A 16,939-nucleotide genomic window follows, 5' to 3' on the forward strand; every position below is an offset into this window, starting at 1 on the left:
CTTGAAAAATAATATTTATTTTTTGAAAAAACCGTGGCGTAACATTTTTTTATTTTAAATTATCTTCAGACGTGCCTGTGCCCACGCCACTAGCCAAGCTAAAAACAAAATTTTTACCACAAAACATGTATTACTGTTAAGTCTGTAAAATTTCATAAAAATATTCCAATGGGTTTCCGCAATATTAAAAAATATAATTTTTTAAATTAATAACACGTTGTAGATCGGAGATGTATCGAAAATTACAAGGAATGCTTACTAAACATCTACTTACCAAACATTCTGAATATAATTATCAAATAGCGAAAAATGTTTTTACATTTTGTGATGTTCTGATTATTAATCACTGCGCCGTAAATTTCAGCCATTCGAAAAATATTCATTTTCTGGACCGATTTTTATTTATAATTTCCGCACGAAATCGAATAGTATATTACTTTTTCTCTCTGGGCTACCCATATTTGTTTATTTAATTGTTCGCTTATCTTATACCTATAAAAAATATAAGAAAATTTTGTTTATAAATTGTCATAAATCAGCCTTTTAAAGCGAGCTGCTGTGTCTCCTCTCCTTTCACGGGAGTGAAAATTCTTAACTTGTTTTTTCCCGTTATACTCTTTYCTGAGATAAGTCCATTCTAAAGGAAAAAAATAAAAAAATATAATTTTAAACTTTCTACTTTGGCTATCGTGAAATAAATCAATCATAAAGAACTTTCCCAGTTGAAACTGAAGTTCTGATGTGATTTTCGATWTTTGTTAATTGCTAATCAATCAAATATAGAGAATATGATACTACAGCATTTTGCAATTATTTTCAAGTTTAATTAGTTTTATTATGTATTTATAAGTAAATTTTTATTGCTAAAAAAATCGAAAATAGTTGATTGAGTTAATTTTTTAACTGTTTGTATTCTTTTTAAGCGGTGAACATAGCAACAAATAGCTGACAGTGTTAATGAAAAATAATACGTTTTTTTTTCGAGTGATTGGTGTGTGTGTTAAAGTAAACGTTTCAACATTTTACGTTTCAAGCTGTTAAAATTCTTGACAATTGTCGAAACTTTTTAATTTAATATTCTCTCAATAATTTATTTATTTAACTGCAGCAAGACCTAAAATTTTTATTGCAAATGTTTTGCTAAAAACCTTGCTGGGATAACTTTAGAAAGAGTCTTTATTTGTTGCTAAATGTTGAAAAAATTATAAATGTTTATTTTAAGCTTTTCTTTTTAATTAGAAGCTCCATGTGTCACTTCGTCTACCATACTTCCAGATGAATGCAGCAGATTTCTTAAATAAAGTGCAAAAAGTCTGGTAAAAGGCTAGACTAGATACAATAAATTCCAACACATTTCAATTACGTTCCAGGTTCGAATTGGAAACAGATCGGACACATGCACCCATTTCTGAAAATATGTTCGAAAGAGTAAAACATATCGACATCAATACAGTATTACATTCCATTTTTCAACAATCGTATTTTCACTAGTTGCCTTTCTAAATAAAACGTCAGGATCGCCTTAAAAGGAAAGGAGATTTATATACTTTAGAAAAGCTGTTATCCCTGGCAACAAACAGAATAACATTCAGAATGCTTCAAAGAAAATCCTATATTCTTGGGGAAATAGTGACTGAGAACATCTGCCGCTTCGTAATAAGTCATGTCGCCTGTTGTGCACACATCGTTTCTTATTCTCAGGCAAAAAACGTGATCGGATAAAGAGAATGTAATAAAAAATTATCCGTGAATAAAGTTTGTTTTCCAAAGGTGTTGCAAAATTGCCAAATATCGATCACGTGGGCGTGGGTAGAGAAGGAAAACAATAAAATGTAAAATAGTGGAAAGGATGAAGTTATTTAAAGTGAATAGTTAATTAAACTATTTGTGGTTCTAGTTTTGAAGCTGGTCCTTTTCCTATGTACATATTTTTTGCAGTTTTACAATTAGCTGTTTCAGAAATAACTTTTTTTGAGCAATTGCTCAATTCCATGTGCATGTTTGCTTAGGCGCTTAAGAAAGTAAATAACAAAACTTTATGTCTCACTGCTAAAGAGAACAGCGGACATTGAGTAATTAGTTCTCTTCCTGGAACTGTAACTCGATCCCAACTTTATAACACTATCAGCTCAGTTGACACAGCAAGCAATTTGCAAACCCACACAAAATTAGAAGAGTTTCCATTTAGGTCGACCTCATTTCTACTATAGAAGGATAGCTTAAATTTTCCGCTCTATTAATGTGCCGTAACTTGATTACTTTGAAATAAATGGTAAAAAATACAAAAGTCACGTGGCATTTTGGAAATTTTATTCATGGAAACTGGGGAACAGAATTACTGGTTTGAAAGAGAACGCTTTGTTATTTGGGTAATCGAATTTTTCAATCTTCTCTACTGTCTAGAAAACATTGGAAGGCAAATTAGCATATAACATTTTTAAATTACACTATTACAACCTGGAATTTACTTGCTCTTTTTAGTGATCGATTTTTTTACTGCTATTAAGGTGTTTGAAATAAAAAGTGTTTTCTAATTAAATCTTGACATAACTGAGCTGCGATACTTCTTGGTTTCAATACATAGTTGATAAATACAGTTAAATAGATCATATTTTAGTTTTGCTGATTTCCTTAAAAATGTGCCTTTCTGATTAAATAAATAAATGTTTGTGCGTGTGAAAACAACTATTATAGAACCCTCTTTAACAACAGTTATACTCGTCATGTGTGAAAATATGAAAAAGCGATTTTAGGGTTTCATATTTACTGAGAGCCGCCACTGATTACCTCAAATATTGATTTGCTTGTTCTATTCATCATATCGACAATTAAAAAAAAGAACGCGAAAATACACTTTGCAACTGCTGCCTACATCAGACCATCTCAAGTTTTATCAATTTATTTTCTGTCGCTGCAAGAGATACGATTACAGGGAAATAAAAATATTTATGGCTTCGTTACTCGATGGTCTGGAATTTTCTTAATGTAGTTTTTATGTCTTCAATCGAGTCGCCTTGAAAACATATTTATCTACTCGAGAAATGAAAATATAGCGGAAGTTGGTTGGATTCAATTTTAAGTTTATAATAACTTTGAAGTTTCCTACTTCAAAGAACTTTATTTCGAGTGAACTTGAAATAGGAAATATTTATAAACTCAAAAAGAGCAAACAGAAAGTATATTTTTATAGGAAAGTTGAACATAATTCTTATCGTCCATTTCGATTCGTTCTTGCTGGGTAATGTATACATTCCACAGGAAGATTCTGGCGAGCTTGTAAATTTGTCCCAACTTAATGTCTAGCTTTTAGATTATTAAAAAATGGGTATTTACTAGCATGCATTTATAGTACTTAAATTTTATAACTACCTTTGACTAGCTATACATTAGCAGGCAATACATTCTTATAGAGTAACAACTCCAGAACTTTGATTGAAAAATAATTTAAAAAAGACTCCAAATAGTTCTTCATAATTTTGCAAAAGATCTATCTGCCACCAATTTCGGTAAAATTCAGATTTGAATTTCAACTTTTAAAACTTCATATTCATAAGACAAAGCAGCCAATTTATAACTTTGGATTCAATTTAGAATTGGACTATTCATCCAGTTTTTGTTTCCTTGGAGAGAAACGGCTGCAAAACGGTATAATGGAACTAGTTGCAAAGCGTGCTAATTTGTCGTATTACGAGTTTTCGGATTAGTTTGTTAAATTTCTATTCAATTTTATGTTGAAAAACTGCGTTTGATCTTTTCTGCTTAATGTGCCTACTTTTCCTCTAATCCAATAGTTTAATAATAAAAGTCGTTAAAAGAAGATTCGACTTTTTTCTCAAAGCACCACGATATCTGGAACAATTTGTAAAAAAAAAGAAATTGACGAAAGAAATGCATCAACCGCAAAATGTATTCAGAATAATTTAGGATTGAAGTCGAACTTTTAAAGCTTTACATTCAGAAGACAAAGGAAGTAATTTTATAACTTTCTATTGGATTTCGAATTGGACCATTCATCAACTTTTGTCAATTTATTTTCTCTAGATGGAAACGATATAATGCTACTGTTGGCTTAAAAGCTTTCTCATATTTCGAATTAAAGGCTTTGGAGTTTAGTCGCTTTTGTTTGTACATTTGCAATAAAAATTTTCATCAAACAAGATTTATTCCGATAACTTTTTAAATTCTGATAAACACTATTCAGTTTCATTAAATGCTTATTGTGTAACAATTTATAAAAACATTTTCTCACGATGTTATGTATTATTTTATTGTTATTGCACGCTTATGTTTTCGCTGAATTAATTTATTATAATTAAACCTCATGTTTAATAAGGCTCTATAGTGAAAATTATGTTTCTTAAATGCGTCTAAATAGTCCATTATTTACATTTGTACTCAACATTTTCTCGCCTTTCTTTTAATTTCTTGACTATTTCCTTAACCGGAAATTTTTCTCGATAAACTGAAGAAACACTTCTATAAAAAAAACAATTACAAATCTATACACTAGATAAATTGAATAACATCATATTTTAGTAATTATTACTTATTCTATTTTATTTTGCCTCTTAAGCTCTTATGTGGACGGGCACACATACTTGTAATTTTACAGCACCCGTTGCCAAGTTAACCGACAGAGAAAGCTCGAAATAATTTATAAAGAAAACTTGGCAATCGATTTATACATAATAAACGAAAGAGGGAATCGAAAACATAAAAGGGCAAAATCCCTTGTCAATTTGTGCCTTTATACTTTAAACCTTTTGGGGCTTCTACCTTTTTTGCTTATCAAGTTCAGGGCTCAGTATCTTTTATCAAACAATTCAGTGCCATATTCAATGATCCATTTGAGTACGAAAATATTTCCTTTGGAGCTTTTTATGAATTTTTCTATTCTCTGTGTGTGTAATGCTTTCGCTTCCGGCTTTGCATACAGTCGGCTAAAAATTCTAATTAAAAACTGGTTTTAGCTAATAGTAGTAGTTTTAGATAATATTTGAAGACTTGTAAATCCTTGTTTTATTTAAAATATATGAAAGCATCCAAAAATAACAGAAAATGGTAAAATGTTACCTATGGTTTCTACTTTCTACCGTAAAACTTCCAGATATTTATTAGACAAGTCGTCTCGAATGAAAATTTAAGCAAAATGAAGCGCTTTGATGATATGAAATACGAAAAAACAAGAATTGTTAAACGAAAAGTCTATAAAACGGTCCGAAAGGCAAAAAATTGTAATTAAAAAAAATAGCATTTGACCAATTTTTTTATGTTGGAAACTAGTAAAAATGGACTGATGATTTTAACCCCGATTTTATGAAGAAAACAAAAAATATTCAGAGCAGCAAATTATAAATATAAACTTAAGACTTGTAAATATGCTAAAATACAATACAAAGTACCTACTACAAAATCAAACGCGACAGTTTTGCTATTCAAAATATTTAGAGCATGTTTTCGGATACATACAGATGAAAAGAAAAGCAAAATAGCATGGATTGTACGAACATTGTCTAAGTCTGTATGATCAAGACACCATACACTTATTTTTGGATAGCTTGAATCCTGAATTAAAAAAGTGCGCTTTGTGCGTTTTTAATTGTTTAAATTGAAATAACTCTTTTCAATCAAATCAATGAATCAACACTGACAATCTGGCCAATCAGCCCGATTGAACTACTGCCATAAAGGCGGGATTTGAAAAAAAATTGTTTAAAAATATGTAATGGTTATATCTTGAAAGAAAACGAGATAAGAGTACTTTTTCCCATTGGTATGATACTGGATTTGAGCTAAAATCATGGACCATCAGTGAAAAATAAAGCAACTATCGACAATACAAGATCAAATTTGAAAAAACTACACTTTTCTCTTCAATGCTGTATTATTTTGTCCTATTTCAAAAACGAAGGATAAAACGTGTGCTGCTTAATGAAGGTTTGGTGTATATGTCACTACATCGGTTTAAACGAAAACTATTGTTAAACATCCGAAACTTGTTATTGGATTTTGTCCAACTGTTAAACAACTTTTTTTTAATCTCACACAATAAGATTGCAGCAAATGAAATTCAACTTTTAAAGTTAACAGCTTCCCAGTTTGCTACTCATGTAGTTTCGACCAATTCTACTTCGCCCGCTCTTTGCAAAGCTAAAACGCTCCAACACATTTGAAAGTGATTAAAGTTAAATCAATTTTAGGAACTGGGTATTTTATTTGCTCGGAGAGAACTCAAGTGTTGAGGACTTAAATTGGTATACACATAGTTACAGTTAGTTAAGTAGTCATATTCCTGTGATGAATTTGAAATCAGTATCTATAAAAAAGTATATACTTAATAATAAATAAATGAGTTAAACTCAAATATATGAGTAGAAAAGGGCGGAGTCATAAGTGCATGTAATTGAAAGATAATAAACATCATGAACAAGTTGTCTTGTTTGGCTCACACATCAAACGGAAAACTGCAAAAAACTCGTTTCTCAACTGATTTAAATATGAATGAATTAGGTAATTGTAAATATGTTTGATTTACAGTTAAAGCAAATTACTGATCAATTACAAATCGTAACTTAGCAAGCAATATTCTAGAAAATATTTAAGCAATAAGTGAAAACATGCCATTTTCCTTATACTGCGTCCATACTAAACTAGCTTTTTGCAAACATTAAGAATGTTTAATGTAATTGGGCTCCAGCCATTAATCACGATTGAGGATTTACTGCGTTCAATTCAAAGCCTGTCAACAATATGGTTCCTAATGTAGTTGAAATATCACAGACGAAGCCATAAAGCGTAATTATCTCCATCATTCTAGTGCAGCTCAGGCCATGCTAATAATTTATAGAGCAAGCCTGATTTGATTTCCAGAATTTACGCTCTCCATGTATATCATGGTGCCGACTCATAATTTTCAAATTAGTTACTTTATAGCTTGGACATTAATTCGTTGAGAGTGTGAAGTTTTGGAAAGTTATGGCAATCAAAAAGCTTGATTTAAACGATGCAATAAATTATCTAAAATACGAGTAATCGCAAAGCATGAAGTGAAATTCAAGTAGAGTTAAATTGGTCATTTGGAAGAGTTTTAAAAGCCCATTTGTTTGTTAAAAACTAACTAAACATAATATATCTAATGCCCAAGTAATCCACATTAAATAAATCAGAAAAAATGGTTTTTATTAAATTTTGCTGCCCAAATTATTTAATTTAGTACAGCCGCTTGTTGAGTGGAAAATAATTCGAGCTCCTAAGGTGCGCAAGTAAAAAAAATACGGCAATCTACATTTTATTTTCAACAGCCAGGCCGTGAATATGAATATTCATTATTCCTTTGTCGAGAACGTCAGGGGGCCCGGAATAAAATTTTTAAGAGGCTCTTTTAGGTGCTAAGAAATAAAAAGATGTGACTTGAATCCCAAGCAGTTTCCTAAACGAGATGTTTGTTGTATGTTCTCATCCTCAGCTTCAGGGCAAATTGCAGGAGAGGCTGACGTAATTTATGATGAAAGAAAATTTAGGGACCATATGCATGCGTAGTTAAATTTTAAGCAAATTATAGAGAATATCAAAGAAGTTGGGCTGCCGCGGCCATTGCGTGAACCTGGTGAATTTGCAGGTTTACAGGCTGCAATGGAAAATAATTTGTTGCTGAGGTTTTGCAAAAACCAGTAACTTACATCTTCAGATGTGGTTGCGCCACCAATAGTATCTTTGAAACACATTTTGCTGTTTAAATTATTTAGAACGGGCGGGTTTGTAGACGTTAATGCTCATATTTTTAACACCCTGTATGATGAAACACCAGAAAAATATTTTTGATTACGATGAAATGAACCCTTGCAACTTGTATAGAAAAATGAAAATCTGGAGATGTTTCAATCTATGGTTGAACCAACATTTTCACATTTATCGGTTGATCAACTAACACCAAACGCTCTCTATAACTTGGTACGATTCATTTGATTTTTTATATTTTTATTGTACAATTCAATTTTCGCCAAACCACTAACTACTTGAGAAAATAGCAATTCTAATGTCATATTTGAGAATTTCAGACAATTTTAGTTCAAAATGGGTAGCAGTCGATGGGAATTTTTTACAGAAAAAACATTTTTTTTCCTAGAGTAGTAATTTTATTCGGAAAACTATCCTTTCTATTTGCGGCTTATTTTATGACCAATTTGCCCAAAAAGACGATACTGCAATCATAATACAGCAACTTGCAAAAATGTTACCCTGAACGTCGCTTGCTCACATTTAGTTAAGCAATGAAAGATCTGACACCACTTTCTGTTCGCTTTAAGCCACTTGAGTGTGAAAGTAACTGGCGCATTTTAAAGGGCGAAGTGCGACTATTCAATGTTTAACGTGAAAATGTTTTCATCGAAAAAGAAATCAACGAATGCAACTTTTAATTTGTCTGCATTGGTTTTTGCAATCACAAACCGGGCAGCACGTACCTTGAGACAATTTTTTGGGTCAACATTGTAAATTTTCAACAACGGCCTAAAAGCCCGAAATAATATCCAGTTTCTATATAATATAGTTTTCCTTAGGAATAATTTTGACGCTAGAATTTTTCAAATACTGTAAACTGAATCTGAGAAGAAAAAAATTATTTATTTGTTTAAACAATTTTTGGTGTTTTTCCTGCCGCCCACATCCTATTTGAGGAAATGGAATAATCGAATCAATAAAACTTAACAACGAAGATTTCAACCAATTGTAAAAATTAAGCAAACAAGTTAAAATATTAACTTAACATCATAATGAAAATATAAGTTGAAACTACTAGTTAATTTGGACATAATGTTCTCTTAACACCGCTATTTATCCGAGTATTCAATATTGAGACTTTAAAGTTGATCATAAAACGAATAGGAAAAGATCGAATAATTAAAGAAAAAAAAAAGCAAATATCGAACTAAAGCAGTTTGCAGTAAAAAGCCATGTTTCAAAGCAGATCAAAAAATATAGTTTAAATGGAACTTAGGTTTAAATATAAACAACCTAAAGGCCATTACACTTAAAAACTCTTTTGAAACAAAAAATAGTGTGTTGGTGCATTTCAAATACTTCATTAACTTGGCTGAAACCAATAAAAACAAATCCCGAATGTTGAATAAATAATAGAATATTCTATATTTAACAACAAATGTAGTAAAAGCGATCGTCGGTTTAAATAATACAGAAATTTGCATGATTGCAAACGATTCACTTGTTGTTGCATTTCGGATATTACTTCAACATACCAAATTGTCGATAAAATGCACTCAAATATTTGAAATGGTAAAAAGTGTTAGTTACAGTTGGAAGAATGACAATTGTAATAAAACATTTGAAAGACACCAGTTGTTTGAAAACAATTTGTCCAATAAAAAGCAGAAGTTTATTAGATTTAAACACAGAAAAGAGAATTTAGTATATCAAAATATAATAAATGTTTATAATTTCTTTATTGCCAAGTTCCCGAAAATAATTCAGGATTGATGAGGTTTTAAAAAACTTAGCATTAAAATCTTCAGTTAATACGGCTTATTTTTGCATACTAACCCGATCTCGGTTTCCCAATATATGACTAGCAAACCCAATCATATTAAAACCCCATTACTATGACAAAGGGCAATTTTCAGAACAATTTCAGGGTTTTAATATATTCCATCATTAATAAAGTCCTGTGTTGTCCTAAAACGAAATGACTTATAGCGGACCGTCCTGCTTTGAGCATTATAAAATCTCATAATTTCACTGTATAACGAGTTTATATTAAAAGGGCTGATACAATAGAGTTTTGCATAATTAATTCTAGTTAAGCTTTTGTGTCCTGTGTAGGAATACCTACACAACGATGCAAAACGAAAAAATAAAATTTAATGGAGAGCCGAGTGTGAGGCATAATTATCCCGATGAACGTGTTGAATCTTTTTAAAGAACTTGGGAATTTTCGCTTATATTGTTTTACTAGGCTGTGAGTAGCTGTAGAGTATGTTTTTAAAAGAATTAAATTGTACGTAATCACTTTTTTAATGTTTTTGCTACCTCCGTATGCATAATTAGATTTTTCAGTCTGGTAGAACTGTTTGTTTTTCTTTTTGCTACTTGTGGCTTTATAATTTAATTTTTTTCGCTTTCTGAAAACTGATTACCAGGATTAGGAAAGCCAGGGCTCTGAATAGCTAAAACTCATTTCATTTGTAGAGATTAAGTTTTAAACCGTGTTTGAAGGGATGGAATCTTCATAATGCCCACCTAAGTTGGCCTTGTAAAATGATGGCTTTTGAAGAAGCTTTTCATGTTCGAACAGTGACTAATCCAGTTTCAACAAATAAAGTTGGCAATTAATTAACTGTATCTCTAAACTATAACCAGAGCGAGCATTGCCTCTATAATAGGCTTATTCGCTAACACATCCCTATACAAAAAGCTTTTAGAAGTTTTACATTGTTAGCCCTTTAAACGTGGTACCAAAGTTTAGCGGAAAATTGAGCAAATTAATTACGACCGCATTTTCACGCCTCCGGTCTCATTTGCAAAGTTTGTCTAGCCATATTTCGGTATAGGCGTCCATAGTTAGAATGCTTTGTGTTAACGTGATGAACCTATTATTTTAAGGTGCGGTTTATATGGTTTTCGTCTAACTTAACAATAAGGATTATTTGGGAACATTGATTAATTAGCCATGATGCTCCAGGAAAATTACACACCCGTTTGAGACCCACGATTATACCGGATCTAAGAAAGTTAATTAACTACAATAGAATCAATCTGATGAAATCCTGGAATAATTAGTCGCGTATAAATCTGATAGAAATAGAAAATGAGACCCAGTTTCATTATATCCGCAACATATTTACGAATAAGTAATTGAAATTAATACACTTGAATAAAGTACTAAATTTACTAAATAAATAGTTTAACTCGCAACTTTTTTGTTTAGAAAACAGACGTTGCTATCCCGGATGCAACCACACTTCTGTTGGAGCTCTTGTCCAAGATAGTTACGTATCCAGACCGGTGGAGGAAAGTTCATGAAATGTTAAGTAAGTATCTAAATGCAACACCAAAAGAATCAAGGAACAATGATTAAAAATTGATTGATTGAAGACATAGTCAGCGATAGAAAAGTATTTATTTAACCCCACAAGAAAATTCATGAAGGTCCAAAACTTCCAGAGTATGTCTGTTTCTTGAAGTTTTATTCCACTAAATGGCAAAACCGCATGTTCAGATGTCGATCCCGATTTCATTCGCAGCGTAGTTTCATTTCATCCGTCTTGGTTTTGCAGATTTAGCGAAAAAATGATTGATGACTTTTGAGTTTCTTCTCATAGAAGTTCAAACTTAACTGCTAGAATCATTCGTCATATTAGTTTTAAATAAATGTACTGCTTTCTTCTGTCTGTAACTTTAAATCACTACCACGTAAATACGCATGTATTGTTCTATTAATTAATGTTTGAACTGGAGGCGAAGATGACACATCCATATTAACCTGCCCATTAACCTGAATTTTATTAAATCAATTAAAGTGATGACCAAAAAACGTCCTGGCAGTGAGCAAATAACTGTTAGTCTGAGCTAAGATGGAATCAATTGCGCTTATCGAAAAAGATCCACCAGAAAACATTAACAACGGCGACATTAAATATTTCAAATCTGATTCGGTTTCAAGTAAAGAAAGTGTTTTCGTTCAAAAGTGTTACCCGGGATTACCATATTTCCAGAATGTTTTAAGCCTATTGGGGATTATAGTCATTTTTGTGATCATGTTAGTCCTCTTAAGTCGGATGCTCACACCAACTCCAAGAGAATAAAGACTAAATTCATTAGCGAACTGGTAATCAACGTCATTTTATAAAAGCTGCGAAAAAGTAGAGCTGAAGAGCTAATTACTAGTGCTGTCAGTTTCAAATTGAACAAATGTTGCATTTAATAAACCTCCTTTATGTTTGCAGAAAATGTTCGCTTCGTAAATGGACAAACATTCTACATTTCAAAAAATGCCATTTAATAATACAATATTTTTGTATCGCAGGAACTTTGGATGAAGACTTGAACAGTTCGCACAACATTTTAAGAAATCATCAACTTCAACAAAAACTTAGACCCGAAATCAGTGACATGAAAAGAAACTATAATGTGGCTCACAGTAAATGGAAAGAAGATAGTGCAGAGACAACGACCCACAAATGGCCAACATTTGACGATATCCAAGACACAACCAGTAGGGGCATAGAGAAAATTGAGACGACACATAAAAAGGACGAAAAATACAACGACAAAACATATCAGAAGAATTTTGCATATCACAAAGTAACAGGTAAATAAGTGCATATAATTATAAAAACTAGCCGATTTTCGTTTAACTTATTGAATGCATACCACCTTTGTTTTATACTCAATCAAGTGAAGCATCAAAAACTGTTTAAATCAGAAAGAAAAGTTCACCATATAACAACAAAAAACTTATTACTCAAATACTTGGCACCCAATTAGTTAAAACAATTTTACTGGAATAAACAGGATGAATTAAATAAAATAATAATTTTCTATTTCAGAAACACAATCATATTTAAAAATTATCGCTAATTTTCAGACAACAGAAAATGGTAAAAATTGGTGAATTTTTCGCGAATGAATGGTCTAAAGGCCGGAAAAACTATTTAGCTTTAAAGCAATGACCGCAAAATCCGAACTCAGAAATGGATGACCCTGTTATTTATAAGACATTTTCCGTCCAGTTCTTGTTACGTTCCCAGAGCTATAATACATACATGTTTAAAGTGTGAAAATTACAGGTAAACCAACGCATTTAAAAAAAAATCCGACGGCTTACATAGCAGTGTCGGCGATATCTCCGAAACCATCAGAATCCGAAGAGGACTTTCTATTGGAAACTGAATTACATCAACTGAAACCTTGGAAAAATAAACATTTTGGGAACACAGTCTAAAAGAGTTTATCATAATATGTGTTGCTCCGTGTTTTTTAGACATAGATAAAGTACGAAAGGAGGTTTATTACAAAATATTCAATTGCCAACATATTCATTTAACTATGCATTTACCGATGGGCCATTACAATTCCGATTCAAAATCAGTTCCTAAACCAACAATTTCTAATAAGCCTCCAACGAAATGTGTAGACGCTGTTGTAGAAAAAGATCCTATATTTTTTAATATTGAAAATACTCATAGTATTTTTGTATCACCCGGTAGTAATTTAGGTGTTAGAACAAAAAGGGCGTCAAACTGTCGCTCGGCGAGCTTGTACGGCGACGGTTTTTACAAAATGCGAGAGACGAGCTTTGTTTCGAAATAACTGGAAAGCAACATTACATTAAGCCGGACAATAGCAGCTAAATTTCCTACTTCAAAAGCTTTGTCTGTTCTCTCGCGTCTGTTGGCGAATTAAATTTATTTAGTACCAATGTTAAAATGAAAGAGTGGGTGTCCATTTGAAGCTCTGGAACAAAGTAGCAGTTGAAATGGGAATTTCTTATTTGGCCACCTTCATTATTCATTTTCCAGTTGAGTAATGTTTGAATGCGACCACATCACCAATATTTTGAAAGTTGATAACACTACTTAAAACTTGTTATTTGCTGTTCAGTTAAATTTTGCCTTTATAAATTATCTGAGATTAAAAGACTTAAAACAGCAAATCGGAAAAATGATGGAAAGGAAATTCGAATGCATATTATTCAGTTTACTAGCTTATGTACGGGCGTTAAATCATATTAATTATATAAAATGATATCCAGACAGTTATAGCCATTAATTCTTTAAGGATACAAGTATAGATATTTGGGTATGTCAAGCAAGCACTCAAAGGACCATTTTCCTCATTTCAGTCGTCATCAACTTGGCTTAGCTTGCAAATAACATATCTAGCAAGCTTTTAAAACTGCGTAATGTCAATACATTTATTTTTGTTTTCATGTTTGAGCATTTATGCTCCTACTTACAGCCCTATACTTAGCAATTTCTGTTTGTTTATGGCCAAACACAGCAGGCGAATGATCTTGTAAGTACATATATAGGGTGAACAGTACCATGCTAGCAAAAAATACGGAATCCTTATGGACATTATTACGCTGATCATATGGGGGCATTCATAATTATTTACCTTACATCGACTTGTTTGCGTGAGTAACTGCTTGCACTAAATAAATTAGGAATCAGTTTCTAAATAACCAGTCAAGAAAATCAAAGGAAACATTCAGGTATCTACTACCAACCTACCTACCAAACTAACCCAAACCAACAATCGTTTAAAAACAAAAAAGATACAAGAAAACCTACATAAATAATCATCTACAACTTACAAAATTAATATTATTAAACTGTTCCACTTTTAGTCAGTTTTGAATATTACTCAACAGCAAAAGCACCGTTTCAATAACACAATTTTAAACTTGAACAAGTTGTGCAATTAAAATCTGAAAAAGAAATACTGATTTTCGTGTACCTATGTATGTATGTATGTATGTGTTCGAAAGTTCCTGTTATGGCTGCTACCCAAATGCGGGTCTTTTCTTCAAAGGAAATAAAACGTGATTAAATTCATATCAGCAAACCGTTTTGATTCAATAATTGGAAGGATGGATTGTGTGTGAAATGCATGGAAAGTACATATTCAGAATGGATTCATGTAATTGATTTCAATTAGTAACTGTGTATATATCAAGTAATGTACATTTTTGTATATTAGAAAGTAGATAGATTAAAATATAGCGATCTGTGAAATATGTTAATTTAGTACTTACGCTGTAACTCAAATCGGAATTCATTTCGCACCTTGTGGCATAGCAGAACGCATTGTAATACTTGTAAAAATAAACCTTTTAATTGAAGTTGCAATACAGTGTAACGCTTGGTATAATTCTATGCCTTATAGGAAATAGCGTGAACCTTTACAACTCATGTGCATTTTAAGATATACTTTTTAAATAATTGATGCTCCGTAGAAAATGAATTATCAGCAAATGTCATGTTTGTGTTTGTGCAAATGCCCGTTTGCTTAAAAAGTAATTTGCAGTTGTAAGCGATAGCCGATTTACAATTTTAACGAGTGTAATTTGTGTTCTGAAGTAATGTAAACAACTGTTGTAAACCAACCACTTTAGAGAGATGTACCTATGTAGACTCTAAACTTTGATTATACCAGTTTTGTAAATAAAGAACATTTTAAGAAATAGTGGTTTAAATAGTAGGGATCCATTGAAGAAGAACAACTAGCAGATGCTGTTTAACTTACCACACTTAACTAACTGAGGAAGTGGCATTATTTTAACCAGTAGGTTCGAAAATACTTCGGTGCGGATTTACAGGGAATTGAAATTTAATTTAAAAAAATGCAAATTCGGTTTTTTTTTAAAACGCATGGAGATATTTTTAGTTTTCCAAGGATCAAAAAAATGCAACATATTTTTTATTATACAATTAAACAAGGAATTTGAAAAGTATGTATTCGCAATAATTAAAAAATACAGTGGCGTACCATTTTTTTTCTTTAACAAATTCGGTAGCGTGCAGGTACCCACGCTATTCGCACAAATTAACCAATTTGAAAAGATACTCTGTGATTCCTGGAAAATTTCGTTAAACTATCGTCATGCGTTTTAAATAAAATTTATAATTTTATACTTTTTTATTTAACTTTCAACACCTTGTAAATCCGTAACGAAGCATTTTTGGACTAACGTTTATAAAGCAAACTAGGTCAATTTTCGGATGTAGAATGCGTGGCTACAGTAATGTCCCTTCCTCATCAAACACCTTGTATGTATAGTAAGTCATTACTGAAAAATTAAAAAACCTTCGGGTCTTCAGACATATAATTTCATCAATCACCCTTTAACAACAAAAATACCTATTTTGTAATGTGTTATAAATTGACCATCCTATGTAAATACCTGACCTCAAATGTAAAATAATGCTCAGTTGCAATAAAATTGGGGACTTAATTTAACTATTAGCAAGTTCAAGTACGGTTGGAGGCGCTGCGAAACGTCAAATTACTCGTTGTCGAGTGACAGTTGAGACTTGTCAGACTTGTTTATTTATAGGAAATGATGACATTTATAACATAAAACAATACTTACACACTTTTCAATCTGTTTCGATTTCTTTAAAAGCTAGCAAACAAAACAATTCAAATTAGTCAAATCAAAGTCAATAAGTTCAATAAGTCAAATAAGTTAAGCAGTAATTTGACACTTGTTTTGTTGACTTGGTGTTTACATCTGATTGTGATTTGTAATTGTCTAATCAACTTTTGCAAGCTTTTAAGAAATAGAAACAGGTCGAAGAGTGGGTAAGTATTGTTTTATGTTATAAATGTCATGAACTCCAATGAATAAACAAGTCTGACAAGTCTTAACTCTCACTCTACAACGAGTAATTTGACGTTTCACAGCGCCACCATCGGTAGTTAAACTCGCTAATTCACAATCAGGCGCGTTATTTTCATGCGTCTACGTGAGCCCTCCCGGGGAAGTTGTGTATTGCCTATTGCGTAAAATTGGTGTAAAGCAGACGTAAACACCAATGTGACATAAATGTCAACAAAACAAATGTCAAATTACTACTCAAGTTGTATTGCAAATTGGCGTCATTCCTTTTAAGGGGTGAAAGAGGCTCACTTGGGGGAGTACGAGAAAATAATTAAAAAATTTTTTTAGAACATTTCTAGAAGATATTAAAATTTTTTACAAATTTCTTTTTGGGTATTTCGCCTCAAAAATTTTTGTCTTAAAAAAAAGACAGAATTTCCTCACGTCTTTTATTACAGATTGATAAATTGTGCTTCTATTTCGCAATAAAAACGAATTATCAGACTATGAAGGCTTTCACGGCCGGTCAAATTACATTTAAGAATGTTTTCCGGGCTTTGAAGCCGTGGTCTATCGGAATTTCTTCCTAATTCAGGAGGG

At 31.8% G+C, this 16,939-nt stretch overlaps 1 protein-coding gene across 1 annotated transcript in view; it reads left to right on the forward strand.

The window, feature by feature from the left end:
- The window catches only part of LOC109546341, a 126,213-nt gene extending 111,014 nt beyond the window's left edge, over positions 1–15,199 (forward strand). The window contains exons 4-6 of the mRNA XM_048667428.1: positions 10,940–11,042; positions 12,038–12,322; positions 12,801–15,199. Of these exons, the coding sequence (XP_048523385.1) occupies positions 10,940–11,042; positions 12,038–12,322; positions 12,801–12,955 (543 nt within the window). The 3' untranslated portion in view covers positions 12,956–15,199. The remainder of the gene's footprint in view (positions 1–10,939; positions 11,043–12,037; positions 12,323–12,800) is intronic.
- The last annotated feature ends 1,740 nt before the right edge of the window (positions 15,200–16,939 follow it).

Source organism: Dendroctonus ponderosae, unplaced genomic scaffold, assembly GCF_020466585.1.
Source record: "Dendroctonus ponderosae isolate FM_Combo_2020 unplaced genomic scaffold, Dpon_F_20191213v2 Dpon_F_20191213_6, whole genome shotgun sequence".
Taxonomy (NCBI): Eukaryota; Metazoa; Arthropoda; class Insecta; order Coleoptera; family Curculionidae; genus Dendroctonus; species Dendroctonus ponderosae.